At 45.0% G+C, this 15306-nt stretch overlaps 1 protein-coding gene across 2 annotated transcripts in view; it reads right to left on the bottom strand.

Moving 5' to 3' along the window:
• CARNS1 (carnosine synthase 1) overlaps window positions 1-15306 on the bottom strand; it is a 48368-nt gene that overhangs the window by 20871 nt on the left and 12191 nt on the right. Inside the window, exon 1 of one of the 2 annotated variants that reach the window (XM_040320829.1) lies at window positions 241-335. The exons of the other annotated variant lie outside the window; for it this stretch is intronic. Coding sequence (XP_040176763.1) covers window positions 241-266 — 26 coding nt within the window. The 5' untranslated portion in view covers window positions 267-335. Of the gene's footprint in view, window positions 1-240; window positions 336-15306 lie in introns of those variants that run through there. 2 annotated transcript variants of the gene reach the window in all.

Below are 15306 nucleotides of genomic sequence, written 5' to 3' on the forward strand. Positions count from 1 at the left end.
GCTTGTAGTCAAATTACAGTCAGGCTCTGCAAAAGCATATTTCCAATGCAAGAGAAGATCTACTTTAGAGCGCAAAGAATTTCCACATAAAATAATCCAGACGAGAAGGTGAAGCAGCACTTCATGAAAACCACAGTTCCATTAGTTCCAAAAAAAAAACATATCCAGGTAGGGGCTATATCTGGGAGCACATGTGCTGATTAAAAAGAGAAAAAGTGAAAGAAAAAAAAATGTGCTCACCTTTTACATAGGATGTACAGTACCATATAATATATAACAGCTAAATGCACTTGTTCCCATCGGATGTGAGTATTGAAGTTTCACAGTGAAGATGGAGGCAACTGATATCGACTGGCAACCCGTGGTTATGTAAAAATTCCAGATCCTGTGAAGCCTATATATGGAGTGTTGTAAAGTTTCTAAGATGGGGTCATTTGGAAGCTTATAACACTCCATAAATAGGCCTTGCAGGATCTGGAATTTTCACATAACCAGGAGTCGCTTATACTTAATAAGGAAAAAAGCTGGATCGTACAGTACACTGAAGTTTTAAAGCAGTTCAACAATGTAGCTTTCTCTGCAACATAAAACATAATTTTTGAAAAATTCAAGGGACCAAATAAGTGCACAAATTGAAAAAAAGTATGTTCTTGTTTTAACGTATATTTTATTTTGTTTAGTAAAAATTCTTCTGCTATGAGTACAATGCTGTAAACTAGCTGGCTGTTGAACCAGCAAGGCTAAAGCTAGCCACACACTGATTGAAATTAGGCCTGTTTGACAATGATCAGTGTGTGGCAATCCCTGCTTAACAGCTGTTGTTCATTTGATCCAATGAAGAAAAAAAAAAGTGCTGAGACTTGGGTGTGAGTTCATAAAAAGTACTGAATGGACGAGAACTTTTGGAGAGCTCACGATAGACTGCTCACAAAAATCAGGGCTATATACGAGTATATATACGTGCATATATAAATACAATTAGAGGTTGATTTACTAAAACTGGAGAGTGCAAAATCTGATGCAGCTGTGAACTGTAGTCAGCTTCTAACGTCAGCCTATTCAATAAATGTTTGACAAAAAACAAAAAAAAACACGGAAGCTGATTGATTTCTATGTAGAGCTGCACCAGATTTTTCACTCTCCAGTTTTAGTAAATCAACCCCATACATGTGCACATGCACACATATTTGTTGTAGCCCTGATGAAGGGGGGGGGGGGGTAGCTGTTAGCTGTTTTTCAATGTAAATTAATAAATGGATTTAGACTTTTTTATCCTTTGGTCTGGTGGTGCTCTTTGCATTGCTGCACATTTTTTTCTGGACGTTTATTTTCTAGATTTTTAGCATCAGCCATTGATGAGTGTATTCTGACAGCTGCAGGTCCAGCTGTGAGCATATAATGTTACGGGGGGGGGGGGGGGGTTCTGCCATCTACCTTGTTTGTATGGATGGAGGAATCTGCTAGTTTTTATTTTTCGGTCTCCTGGCTGAACAAAAAAACTAACAGTATATGGCTAGCTTAATGGAGATACGAGTGGGTCTGCAGGGTGCTTTCCAGATATGTGGACTTGATTCAGATGGGATACGTTATTTAAATCTCTTTGTGTATTTATCTCCTGCTCATTGATGACAGCAGTTGCATTAATAAAGTGGTTCTAAAGGGTCAAAAGTCTTCTGTGTACAGCATGCCCCCTCTTATCTGAGCCCCCTCTCGATCCAGCAATGTTCATGAGAGCCTCGGCTCTCCAGGGAGTCTTACTCTTCATTGGCTGAGGCAATGGCTCCCACTGCTGTCAATTACAGCCAGTGAGCCAACCAATCAGGAGTGGGAGGTGGCGGGGCCAAGCAGAGCTGCGGCTCAGTGTGGGAATGGACATGCAGAGCCGCGGTTCGAAAGCATTGCTTGGGTGCATTTGGCATGAGGGAGGGACCAGGAGCGCTGGCAGGGGACCCGAGAAGAGGAGGAGCCAGGCTGCCGAGTGGGTAAGTAAAACATGTTTGTTGTTTAACAAAAAAAAATAAAAAAGACTTTAATATCACTTTAAAGGCTCATATGGCCTTTTTCTCTCTTAGGCCCCGTACACACGACCGGTTTTCTCGGCAGAAATCAGCAAGAAACTCGATGGGAGACGTATTCTGCCGAGAAAACCGGTCGTGTGTACACTTTTCGCCGAGGAAACCGACGAGGATCTCGTCGGGCCAAAAAGAGAACATGTTCTCTATTTCCTCGTTAGTCAATGGGAAAAGTTGGCTCGCCGAGATCCTTGGCTGCTTCACAAGGAACTCGACGAGCAAAACGATGTGTTTTGCCCGTCGAGTTTCTCGGACGTGTGTACAGGGCCTCAGAATGTATGACTCAAGCAGTAAGTATAGTATTTGACTTTTGGTCTAGAATAAAAATGACATCCATTATTTTATTGCATTTGTACTCTGCCCCTTCGGATGTGTCTTTGAAACAATGTTTATCTTTTGCTTTCATATCTGATGCAGTCTGTCATAGCATTCTCACAGCAGTTTTTCATTTTCTGAGCCCACCCTGAAGTTTTATTACCTGTTTGTCAGTAAATCAATTCCTACTTCCCTTAACAAGCTAAGCTGTCCAGCAAAAGTGGCAGTCACTATTTTAAAAGCTTTAGCTAAAGTTTTTTCTCAAAAAGAAACTAAACTAACCAATGTAGCATTTTTTAGCAAAAGAAAGCTGAGGTTACACATGTTCAATAAATGGTAACCAATAAGTTCACTGCATACACTTTAATTTTATAGCATCAGCATTGTAGTAGCAATGCAAACAATAGTTGTACAAAAGTTTTAGGAAGGTGTGAAAACTACTGAAAATTTTAAATTAAATAGAAGTTTTATTAGTTTGTTTTTATCAAATTACAAAAAGACAGCCCGGAGCTAGGACCAAGGGGACTCGGTGGAGGGCCCACATGACTCAGTGAACAGGGCACAAATTAACCATTGGCTGCTCAGGGGGCGGGGGGCGGAGAGAGGAGTTGATAAAATGGTAAGTCCCCGCCCCCAGGGCAAGCAGAGCACGCAGGAAAGTTCCCACCCACCCTCCCCTGCTGTTGATATTCCTTTTCGGTGGTTTGAGTTGTATGTCAGTGTTGTGGTGTTGCGTGTTGTTTGTGTTTGCTTGTTTTTCCGTAGGTTTGCAAGGGATTGTCGTGGCAGCGACGAGGTTTGGTCTCTGCGGGTGAAGGAGGAGCCGTGTTAAAATAAATGATTGAAGACCTGTCGGTGACAGGGGATATGATGATGCCCAGAGAAGGTTACCTGGGGAATGAGTATGGAGCACTGCGGTCGGGAGGGTCTTTGAGCCAGCATCGGCTTGAGGCCTGTCAGAAGGGCAGTGCAATAGAGAAGTTATATGGTTATATGTATATATGTTTATATATACAGTTAGTGTTTTACAGTTAAAAGCTTTTGCCTGCGGAGACCAACGTCAGTTCAGTTAGTATGACAGGTGTGTTTACATTAAAAATGTTAAATTATTATTACCTTTAATAAAACAGGCTGCTACGGCCTATTATTTACCCAACAAAATGGTGTGGTCTCCATGTTAATGGGGAAGAAAGTTGGGGGTTGGTTATGGGTAAATTAAGTTGGGTTAGTAGTACATCTGTTATACTAGAGTCATGGAAAGTAAATGAACTGAAGAGGAATCCAAATAAAATCAATATTTGTTGTGTCCACCCTTTGCCTTCAAAACAGCATCAATTCTTCTAGGTACACTTGCACACAGTTTTTGAAGGAATTTTGCAGGTAGGTTTTTCCAAACATTTTGGCATACTAACCATATGTAAATCTTTTGTGGATGTAGGCTCAAATCCTTCTGTGTCTTCATGCAATCCCAGGCAGATTCACTGATGTTGAGATCAGGGTTCTATGGGGGCCATTCACCACTTTCAGGCATCTTTGTTCTTCTTTATGCTGAAGCTAGTTTTTATTGACATTGTCTGTATGTTTGGGGTTGTTGTCCTGCTGCAGAAGACATTTGGGGCCAAAAACACACATCCCTGATGATATGGCATGATGGGTAAGTACCATATCTGCCTGTATTTCTCAGCATTGAGGACACCATTGATCCTAACCAGATCTCCAACTCTATTTGCAAAAATGCACCCCTGTCATGTCTTTGGCCTACAAGGAATATCTTCTGGACTTGTAATTCAAATATTGTCCACTAGATGTCACTCTTAACAAAGGACTGTTGATGGGCAAGTTCTATGGTAATGTACATTTCCTGTTGTGTTATTGAAAACTGTCTTCACTTCCTATCACCACTCTTTCTTCTCTTTTCCACTGGACAGTCCACTTGGAGTCAGCTAAACCTGCAACACATGTTTCCTAAGTCCTAATCCTCCTGGGACAGCATCGCTGGTATGATAAAGACTGTTTATCTATATGCCTAGTATACATTTGTCTGTGTTCATATCATTCTTATATGTTCCTTTATTTGCTTATCTCTAGTTTCAACATTATTCATACGCATCTTATATGGCCATCACCTGTTCATCGTAATAAAGATCCAAAGTTACAGACAGTCTAGTTATTTAGGATGCAAGGTTTAAGCTGTATGTTGAGCTACATATACCCCAGGGGCAAACGTGTAGCGAGAACAGGACAACCCCCAAACTTGCAAGGAATCTCCACCATGCTTGACTGTTGCCTGCAGACACTCATTATTGTACCACTTTTCTGTCCTATGGCCAACAAATTACCTCCTGCTACAGCCAAACTCTGGGTGAGGAACAGCCAAACTCTGCTGCTAAAGTTAGATTGTGGAAGACAGTTGTCTTCCACAATCTAACCTTAGCAGCAGAGTTTGGCTGTTCCTCACCCAGTTTTAAGCCTCCTACACAGCTGTTTCTGTTTCAGTTAATGCCTGTGTTTCAACCTACATAGGAAATTGATAATCATTAGGACCTGCTTGGTTTAACTGATTAATCATACACCTCACTTTAATCCTACAAATTCCTTGACTTTGTGCAAGTGTACAAAGTGTGCAAGTGGAAGAATTAATGCTGGTTTGAAGCCAAAGAATGGTCACACCAAATATTGATTTGATTTAGATTTTCTTCTGTTCACTCGCTTTGCATTTTGTAAATTGATAACAATAAACAATTAAAACATATATTATTGAAAGTATTCTTACAATTAGGGTTGTCCCGATACCACTTTTTTAGGACCGAGTACAAGTACCAATACTTTTTTTCAAGTAGTCGCCGATACCGAATACCGATACTTTTTTTTAATGTCATGTGACCGTTTTCAAACCACAATACAGACCAAAGATATTTTCTTTAGAATTATGAAGAACTGGTACATCATGGTGTGGGGCTGTTTTTTAGCATACGGTACTGGAAAACTACATATCATTGAAGGAGTGATCACTGTCAGTGCAGCTCATCGGTGCCAGTGCCCAAAAGTGCAGCTAGCCAGTGCCACCTATCAGTGCAGATCAGTGCCCATTAGTGCATCAGTGCAGGGAGGCAGCTTATTAGTGCATCTCATCAGTGAGACCCAATCAATGCCAGTGCCACCTATCAGTGCCATCCATTTATGAGTGCCATTCAATCAATGCCAGTGCCACCTATCAGTGCCATCCAATGGTGCCATCCAATTTGTGTTCGATGTCACAAAAAAATAAAAAAAAATAAAAGTATTCTATTTTGGTATCGGGAGTATTTGCGCGAGTACGAGTACTAGCGCAAATACTCGGTATCGGTCCCGATACCGATACTGGTATCGGTATCTGGACAACCCTACTTACAATACAACGTTTCTTCACACCTGCCTAAATTGTCTGCACTGTATTTGACAATCCAATAAAAACTTACTTGAAATATCTCATCTGATGTTATAAGCACTGCCTTTCTGCTGGCCATCTATTTCTACGACAATCTGGATTTTGTGCATGCATTGTAGCATCTGTTCTGCTGTTAACTGTTTACTTTCCAAGCAGTACATATCCCATAGTTCCTGTATACTGACTACATCTCCTGAAACTCCTCCTCGCAACATCTCTGTAGTTCAAAATGCATGCTCTGTGAAATGTGTGACACACCAATGCCTGCTTACAGGACATAGTGAATACGTGTCACAGAATTTAAGTAAGTAAATGTGTGGGGATCTTCACAAATTAAGTGCAAACTTCAAGATTATTCAGATTAATAGGAGTAGGCTAGAAACAATTGAAGTACAATGTGGAAATTAATAAATTATTTAAAAAAATTATTTTAAAAAAACACATATAAGTGTTTGATTTTTTGCTGTGTTTTCATTTACATTCTACAGATAAAATCCACAGCAGACAATTCAGGAAAAGTAGCCAGTAAAACAGCCACTCAATCAGGGTTCCATGCAACCCTAGGGCTCATTTAGAGGTTGCTAGGGGTTCCCTAATGCTACGTTTCCACTGAGCGGATCGGTTCGGGTCGTTTAGAATGGAACGGGTTTGAATGGTCCGGTCTATTCTGGTGAGCGTTTCCACTGCAAATCGGACCGCCAGGGCCATACAGGTTTTAGAAAAAATGCCTCTCATGATGTCACACTAGTGCGACGAGAAACGTGATGCAGCGTCACTCAGCGTCAGCCAAACAACAACAACAACAATGGAGGTCATTCAGCAGCTCGTCTTTTCTCTGCTAGCCTTTTGGTTCTTTATAGGCAAAATTCATACCGCACTGTATGAGAGAAGGTTGCGAGCGGCAATGAGAAACACAGCCGAAAAGAGAAGAAAACTTTTAGCTTGGATGTGTAGCCGGGAGGAGAAGTATACATTTGTGCTGCTAAGACAAAGACGGCAGCGCTATAGGGTAAGCACAACTGACTGACTTACCTGAAACACACACACACACATACACTGACACACTGAAACACACACTGACCTACACACACACTGACACACACTGACCTATACACACACACACTGACACACACTGACCTATACACACACACACTGACCTATACACACACTGACACACAGACACACACACTGACCTATACACACACTGACACACACACACACACACACTGACCTATACACACACTGACACACACACACACACACACACACTGACCTATACACACACTGACACACACACTGACCTATACACACACTGACACACACACACACTGACCTATACACACACTGACACACACACACTGACACACACTGACCTATACACACACTGACACACACACACTGACACACACTGACCTATACACACACTGACACACACACACTGACACACACTGACCTATACACACACACACTGACACACACTGACACACACTGACCTATACACACACTGACACACACACACTGACACACACTGACCTATACACACACACACTGACACACACTGACACACACTGACACACACACACACACACACACACACACACACACACACACACACTGACCTATACACACACTGACACACACACTGACCTATACACACACTGACACACACACACACACTGACCTATACACACACTGACACACACTGACCTATACACACACACACTGACACACACTGACCTATACACACACACACACTGAGACACACACACACACACACACACACACTGACCTATACACACTGACACACTGCATTTTTTACAGATGCTTCTCCTTTTGGCAAAGCAGCGCCGCCGACCAGTGATTTGGGCATTCCCTCGTGCCAATGAGTGGTGGAATGTGACCGTCCCAGGATTCACCCACAGACAGTGGGTGCAGAATTTAAGGATGTCAGAGGAAACCTTCTCATTCCTTTGTGCCAAGCTACGTCCAGTGATGGAAAAGAAAAGCACCAACTTCAGAGCCTGTTTGCCTGTAAGGAAAAGAATTGCCATTGCACTGTGAAAGCTGGCTACCAACAGTGAATATAGGAGTATAGGTCATCTTTTTGGTGTCAGCAAATCATCAGTGTGCCGGTGTGTGCAGGACTTCTGTAAGGCTGTGTGCACATTGCTAGCTCCTGAAATTGTTCATTTTCCTAACAGGGAAAAGCTCAAAGACATGGCTGAGTACTTTGAGAACAGGTGGGGCCTTCCACAGTGTGTTGGTGCTATTGATGGCTCACACATACCAATAATAGCACCACAAGAATACCACACTGACTACTTCAACCGAAAAGGCTGGCATTCCATCGTCCTCCAGGGAGTAGTGGATGGCAAGGGACTATTCTGGAATGTGAATGTAGGAAAGCCTGGGAGTTTGCATGATGCTCGGGTTCTCCGATTGTCAACATTTTGGGATTGGGTTGGCCAGGGAGGCCTGTATCCTGTTAGCACTAAGAACATTTGTGGGGTGAATGTTGGCTATTATGTGCTTGGGGACTCTGCCTATCCTTTACAAAATTGGCTCCTGAAACCATTTTCTGACAATGGGCGCCTAACAACAGAGCAGCAAATCTACAACAAGAAAACATCCAGGGCACGTGTTGTAGTGGAAAATGCGTTTGGAAGACTAAAGGGTAGATGGAGGTGTCTTATGAAGAGGAATGACAGTGACATTCAACTTACAAAATCCATGGTCCTAACGTGCTGTACTCTTCACAATCTTTGTGAAAGCCATGGAGAAGACTTTGACCAGGATTGGAATACATCTCCAGAAGAGCCAGTACCAGTAATAGCAGCACAGGATATGGAAGAAGAGTGCAGCGAAATACGTCAGGCTCTGATGAGGCACCTTAACGTTAACGTTGTTACCGTGAATAATTAAAATCTTTAATTACTTTTTGCTAAATGCTAAATAAAATCAGACATACTCAGAGAAGTCGTTCTTGTTTTTTATTCCACAAAAAAAATCATCTTCATACATATTTTGTAAAAGCAAAATTTTGATAATGTAGAAACATTGTTTACAATAAAGAGCTTGTAAAGGTTTGTTTTTTTATTAAGCTAGTGCAGGGATACGCAATTAGCGGAAATCCAGCTGTTTTGCAGAACTACAAGTCCCATCATGCTTTTGCCTCTGGGTGTCATGCTTGTGACTGTCAGAGTCTTGCTATGCCACATGGGAATCGTAGTTCTGAAACAGTTGGATATCCACTAATTGCATATCCCTAAGCTATTGCATTGTAGTTTTTTTCTTCAATTTCACTACCAATAAATGTTTTTTTTTTTTTTTTCTTGGTCTGAATTTCTCACTTCCTGTTCCTCCTTAGTAAGCTGTTCAATAAGCTGTGCTGACTGACTAAACACAGCTCAGATGATGTTGTCAGGTTTACTGAGAAGGAAGAGGAAGTGAGAAATTCAGACCAAGAAAAAAAAATGTAGAAACATTGGGCCAAATCCTCAGCCAGGCGGCGTAACTTAACTTTCAGCAGTTAAGTTACACTGACTTAAAGTTTTTACCTAAGTGCCTGATCCTCAAAGCACTTACGTAAAAATTTCAAGCAGTGTAAGTTAAGTGCCGCCGTCGTAAGGCGTTCCTCCTCTCCGGGGGGCGTTTACAATTTAAATGAGGCGCGCTCCCGCGCCGGCCGTACTGCGCATGCGCGTGACGTCATTTTCCCGACGTGCATCGCGCGAACGTAATTGACGCCGGGCGGCTTTGTGGATTGCGACGGGACACTAAAGTTACGACGGGTGAAAAAAAGACGCGCCGGGAAAACAAATAATTGTAAAAAAATATGACAGCGTCGCTCGGCATGCATTCCTGAGGGAGAACTCCATGCCAATTTTCAATGAAAAAAACGGCATGGGTTCCCCCTCAGGAGCATACCAGGCCCTTAGGTCTGTTATGGGTTGTAAGGAGACCCCCCTCCGCCGCAAAATTGACGTAGGGGGTCCCCCTACAATCCATACCAGACCCGTATCCAAAGCACGCTACCCGGCCAGCCAGGAAGGGAGTGGGGACGAGCGAGCGCCCCCCCCCCTCCTGAGCCGTGCCAGGCCGCATGCCCTCAACATGGGGGGGTTGGGTGCTCTGGGGCAGGGGGGCGCACTGCGGGCCCCCCCACCCCAGAGCACCCTGTCCCCATGTTGATGAGGACAGGACCTCTTCCCGACAACCCTTGCCATTGGTTGTCGGGGTCTGCGGGCGGAGGCTTATCGGAATCTGGGAGTCCCCTTTAATAAGGGGGCCCCCAGATACCGGCCCCCCACCCTAAGTGAATGGATATGGGGTACATCGTACCCCTATCCATTCACCTGTAGGCAAAAAGTAAAAGTTAATAAACACACAACACAAGGCTTTTTAAAATATTTTATTATTCTGCTCCGGACGCCCCCCCTGTCTTCGTTATTAGCTCAATTACCAGGGGGGGCTTCTTCTTCCACTCTCCGGGGTCTTCTCCGCTCTCCGGGGGTGTTCCGCTCTCCGGGGGGGGCTTCTCCGGACTCCGGGGGGCTTCTTCCATCTTCTCCCCTCTTCCGCTCTTGACTCGGCGAACCCCGGTTCTTCTGCAGCTCTCCGGTGCCTTCTTCTTCAGCGCTGGCTGCCTGCTATGTTTGTGTGTTAGCTCGATTTCAAACAGGCAGCCGGCGCGGTCTTCTGTGATGTCAGGGTCTTCTGGTCTTCTGTTCTTCCTATGTTGCCTCGTCGCCTGTTGTCGCTGTAATGATGGAAGCGCGCCTTGCATCCCATTTATATAGGCATCACCGTCCCATCATGCTCCGGTAGGTACCCACGTGGTGGGTGCCTACCCACGTGCACCCACCACGTGGGTACCTACCGGAGCATGATGGGACGGTGATGCCTATATAAATGGGATGCAAGGCGCGCTTCCATCATTACAGCGACAACAGGCGACGAGGCAACATAGGAAGAACAGAAGACCAGAAGACCCTGACATCACAGAAGACCGCGCCGGCTGCCTGTTTGAAATCGAGCTAACACACAAACATAGCAGGCAGCCAGCGCTGAAGAAGAAGGCACCGGAGAGCTGCAGAAGAACCGGGGTTCGCCGAGTCAAGAGCGGAAGAGGGGAGAAGATGGAAGAAGCCCCCCGGAGTCCGGAGAAGCCCCCCCCGGAGAGCGGAACACCCCCGGAGAGCGGAGAAGACCCCCGGAGAGTGGAAGAAGAAGCCCCCCCTGGTAATTGAGCTAATAACGAAGACAGGGGGGGCGTCCGGAGCAGAATAATAAAATATTTTAAAAAGCCTTGTGTTGTGTGTTTATTAACTTTTACTTTTTGCCTACAGGTGAATGGATAGGGGTACGATGTACCCCATATCCATTCACTTAGGGTGGGGGGCCGGTATCTGGGGGCCCCCTTATTAAAGGGGACTCCCAGATTCCGATAAGCCTCCGCCCGCAGACCCCGACAACCAATGGCAAGGGTTGTCGGGAAGAGGTCCTGTCCTCATCAACATGGGGACAGGGTGCTCTGGGGTGGGGGGGCCCGCAGTGCGCCCCCCTGCCCCAGAGCACCCAACCCCCCCATGTTGAGGGCATGCGGCCTGGCACGGCTCAGGAGGGGGGGGGGGGCGCTCGCTCGTCCCCACTCCCTTCCTGGCTGGCCGGGTAGCGTGCTTTGGATACGGGTCTGGTATGGATTGTAGGGGGACCCCCTACGTCAATTTTGCGGCGGAGGGGGGTCTCCTTACAACCCATAACAGACCTAAGGGCCTGGTATGCTCCTGAGGGGGAACCCATGCCGTTTTTTTCATTGAAAATTGGCATGGAGTTCTCCCTCGGGAATGCATACCAAATGCCGTCGCTTGAATGGGCCTTTACAAGGTGTGACTAACTTTACACCTTGTAAAAGCAGCCCTAGTTTTACACCAGGCAAACTAACACTTACGGCGTAAAAACTAGGTACAAAAGCTTTGAGGATCGCCCTAAGTGCTAATTTGCATACTAACAGAGGCATTTCGACTCGAAATGCCCCCAGTGGCGGATGCGGTACTGCATCCTAAGATCCGGCAGTGTAAGTCCCTTACAGATGTCGGATCTTCTGCCTAACTTAGGAAAACTGCTTCTGAGGATCAGTTCCAAAGTTAGAACCAGAGATACGACGGCTTACGCCGGAGTATCTCTTTTGTGGATATGGCCCATTGTTTACAATAAAGAGCTTGTAAAGGTTTGTTTTTTTATTAAGCTAGTGCAGGGATACGCAATTAGCGGAAATCCAGCTGTTTTGCAGAACTACAAGTCCCATCATGCTTTTGCCTCTGGGTGTCATGCTTGTGACTGTCAGAGTCTTGCTATGCCACATGGGAATCGTAGTTCTGAAACAGTTGGATATCCACTAATTGCATATCCCTAAGCTATTGCATTGTAGTTTTTTTCTTCAATTTCACTACCAATAAATGTTTTTTTTTTTTTTTCTTGGTCTGAATTTCTCACTTCCTGTTCCTCCTTAGTAAGCTGTTCAATAAGCTGTGCTGACTGACTAAACACAGCTCAGATGATGTTGTCAGGTTTACTGAGAAGGAACAGGAAGTGAGAAATTCAGACCAAGAAAAAAAAATGTAGAAACATTGTTTACAATAAAGAGCTTGTAAAGGTTTGTTTTTTTATTAAGCTAGTGCAGGGATACGCAATTAGCGGAAATCCAGCTGTTTTGCAGAACTACAAGTCCCATCATGCTTTTGCCTCTGGGTGTCATGCTTGTGACTGTCAGAGTCTTGCTATGCCACATGGGAATCGTAGTTCTGAAACAGTTGGATATCCACTAATTGCATATCCCTAAGCTATTGCATTGTAGTTTTTTTCTTCAATTTCACTACCAATAAATGTTTTTTTTTTTTTTTCTTGGTCTGAATTTCTCACTTCCTGTTCCTCCTTAGTAAGCTGTTCAATAAGCTGTGCTGACTGACTAAACACAGCTCAGATGATGTTGTCAGGTTTACTGAGAAGGAACAGGAAGTGAGAAATTCAGACCAAGAAAAAAAACATCTAAAAAGGAAATTAAAGGAAAAGGTAAACCAAAAATGCCAAGTATATTCGCAATTACATCTACAATGCAAAAATGAGAAGAAATTAAGCGATCGGGGGTGCCCTTTGTTGAAATCCAGGCTCCACCGTCCAAGGGGGGGTGATAACGCAAAGGAGGCAGAAGGGAATCAGAGCAGCAGCACAAAGAAAGCCATGTGCAGCAAGGAGCAAATGTGTCCAATCTTGTGTGATCGCTGATGGCTCAAAGGAGCCTATTAAAAAAAAAATCTAACCTTTAAAACCCACTTTATTTTTAAACGTAAACATGGGTACAGGTCCTGTGCTGCATGAAAGGCACTAATGTCTGGGTGGTGACCTGGGTTGACGATTGGCTCCAATCACTTGAACAAGCTGACCAAGGACACCGAGGAAGGCCTGGTTGAAGGTAGCCAACTGCTCCATCTGCTGCCGGGCAATTTCTGCCTCCTGGCGCATAGCTTCCTGTGCATCCTGACGTAGTGCTTGAAACCGCCTCTCAGAAAGGTTATCCATTCTTTCCAGCTGCCTTTCTTCTGCTGCCCGCATATCCTCCATAACTGTGCGCAGATCCAACTGGAACCTTCTCCTTTCACCTGTAATATACAAAAGACCTAAATATTGCTTTTGGTAACATCTGCCAAACCAATACTGTAAGCTCCTTTCTCATCTGCCCCACTAGACTGTACCACACTGATTCACTGCCACACCTCTGTTCCCCCCGCTCATCTGCTACACCAATACACAGCACTGCTCATCTGCCCACTGCTGAACCCCCTTCTCATCTCTTCTACCACTGTACCTCCTGCTAATCCCCCCCTTCTCATCTCTTCCACCACTGTACCTCATACACATCTCCCCCACAGCTGATCTCCCCCTCCTCATCTATTCAACCACTGTACCTCCTGCACATCTCCCCCACAGCTGGTCCCCCCCTTCTCATCTCTTCCACCACTGTACCTCATGCACATCTCCCCCACAGCTGATCTCCCCCTCCTCATCTATTCAACCACTGTACCTCCTGCACATCTCCCCCACAGCTGGTCCCCCCCTTCTCATCTCTTCCACCACTGTACCTCATGCACATCTCCCCCACAGCTGATCTCCCCCTCCTCATCTATTCAACCACTGTACCTCCTGCACATCTCCCCCACAGCTGGTCCCCCCCTTCTCATCTCTTCCACCACTGTACCTCATGCACATCTCCCCCACAGCTGATCTCCCCCTCCTCATCTATTCAACCACTGTACCTCCTGCACATCTCCCCCACAGCTGGTCCCCCCCTTCTCATCTCTTCCACCACTGTACCTCATGCACATCTCCCCCACAGCTGATCTCCCCCTTATCTATTCCAACACTGTACCTCCTGCACATCTCCCCCACAGCTGATCTCCCCCTTCTTATCTATTCCAACACTGTACCTCCTGCACATCTGCCCCACTGCTGTTTTAGTTTAAGAAAATGCAGTTAAAAATTACTTTATTATCATCATGTCTTACCATTGTGCCTTGGTGCATTGGGAGTACTCTGTAGTTGGCTACTCTGTGGTTGGCTACTCTGTGGTTGGCTACTCTGTGGTTGGCTTGAGGAAATACTGCTGCTGTTGCTGCTGAAAGACATTGAAGGTCCATCTTCTGATAAGTTTGATGCATCAGTGGAGAGTCCATCAACTGTTTCTGAAAATAAACATATGGTTAGATATTATATTTTAAATGGTAAGCAGAGCGATATCCTATGCAAAGTTTTAAAAAAAAAAAAACTTACCAAAGGGGTCTACCATAGATTCGAGAATTACAGTTGCAGAGTCCAGACCTCCCTCCCTGCCTTGGTTTGCTGGCCGATGACCGTAAATGGCGTCCATGGCGTCGTACCACCTCCAAGCAGTTGGACAGTTTCCACTACGGCTGTTGGCGTCCTTAATTTTTTTATATTGTGCTTTAAGCTTTTTAAGCTTTGCCCTACACTGGCCCGACGTCCGTTCAAATCCCTCGGCTGCCATCCGCTGAGAAATATCTTTATAGACCTTTTCATTTCTCACTGATCCATCAAGCTCACTCTGAATAACGCCATCGCCGATGATTGCTAAGAACGTAGATAGTTCCTCAGATAACCAGACCCTGCTGTTGTTTGCTGGCATCCTTCTCCTTTATATGGACTAATAAGGCGACGTGGTGATTGTTTGGCGCTTTGCTTTGACGTCAGCATTGATGTTTTCTGACCACCAATCAGTGGAAAGTACTGTGTGACGCCAGTAGCTCCGCCCTAACCGTACCGTTCCATTTTCTATGGACCCACATGAGAAGCAGGACCCTGAATGGTGCGGTACGGTTCGGTTTTATGGCACGCTTTCATAATGGAAACACCCAAAATAGCGTACCGTACCGAACCGTACCGAACCGATCCGCTCAGTGGAAACGTAGCATTAGCAGT

This window comes from Rana temporaria, chromosome 8 (assembly GCF_905171775.1).
Source record: "Rana temporaria chromosome 8, aRanTem1.1, whole genome shotgun sequence".
NCBI lineage: Eukaryota > Metazoa > Chordata > Amphibia > Anura > Ranidae > Rana > Rana temporaria.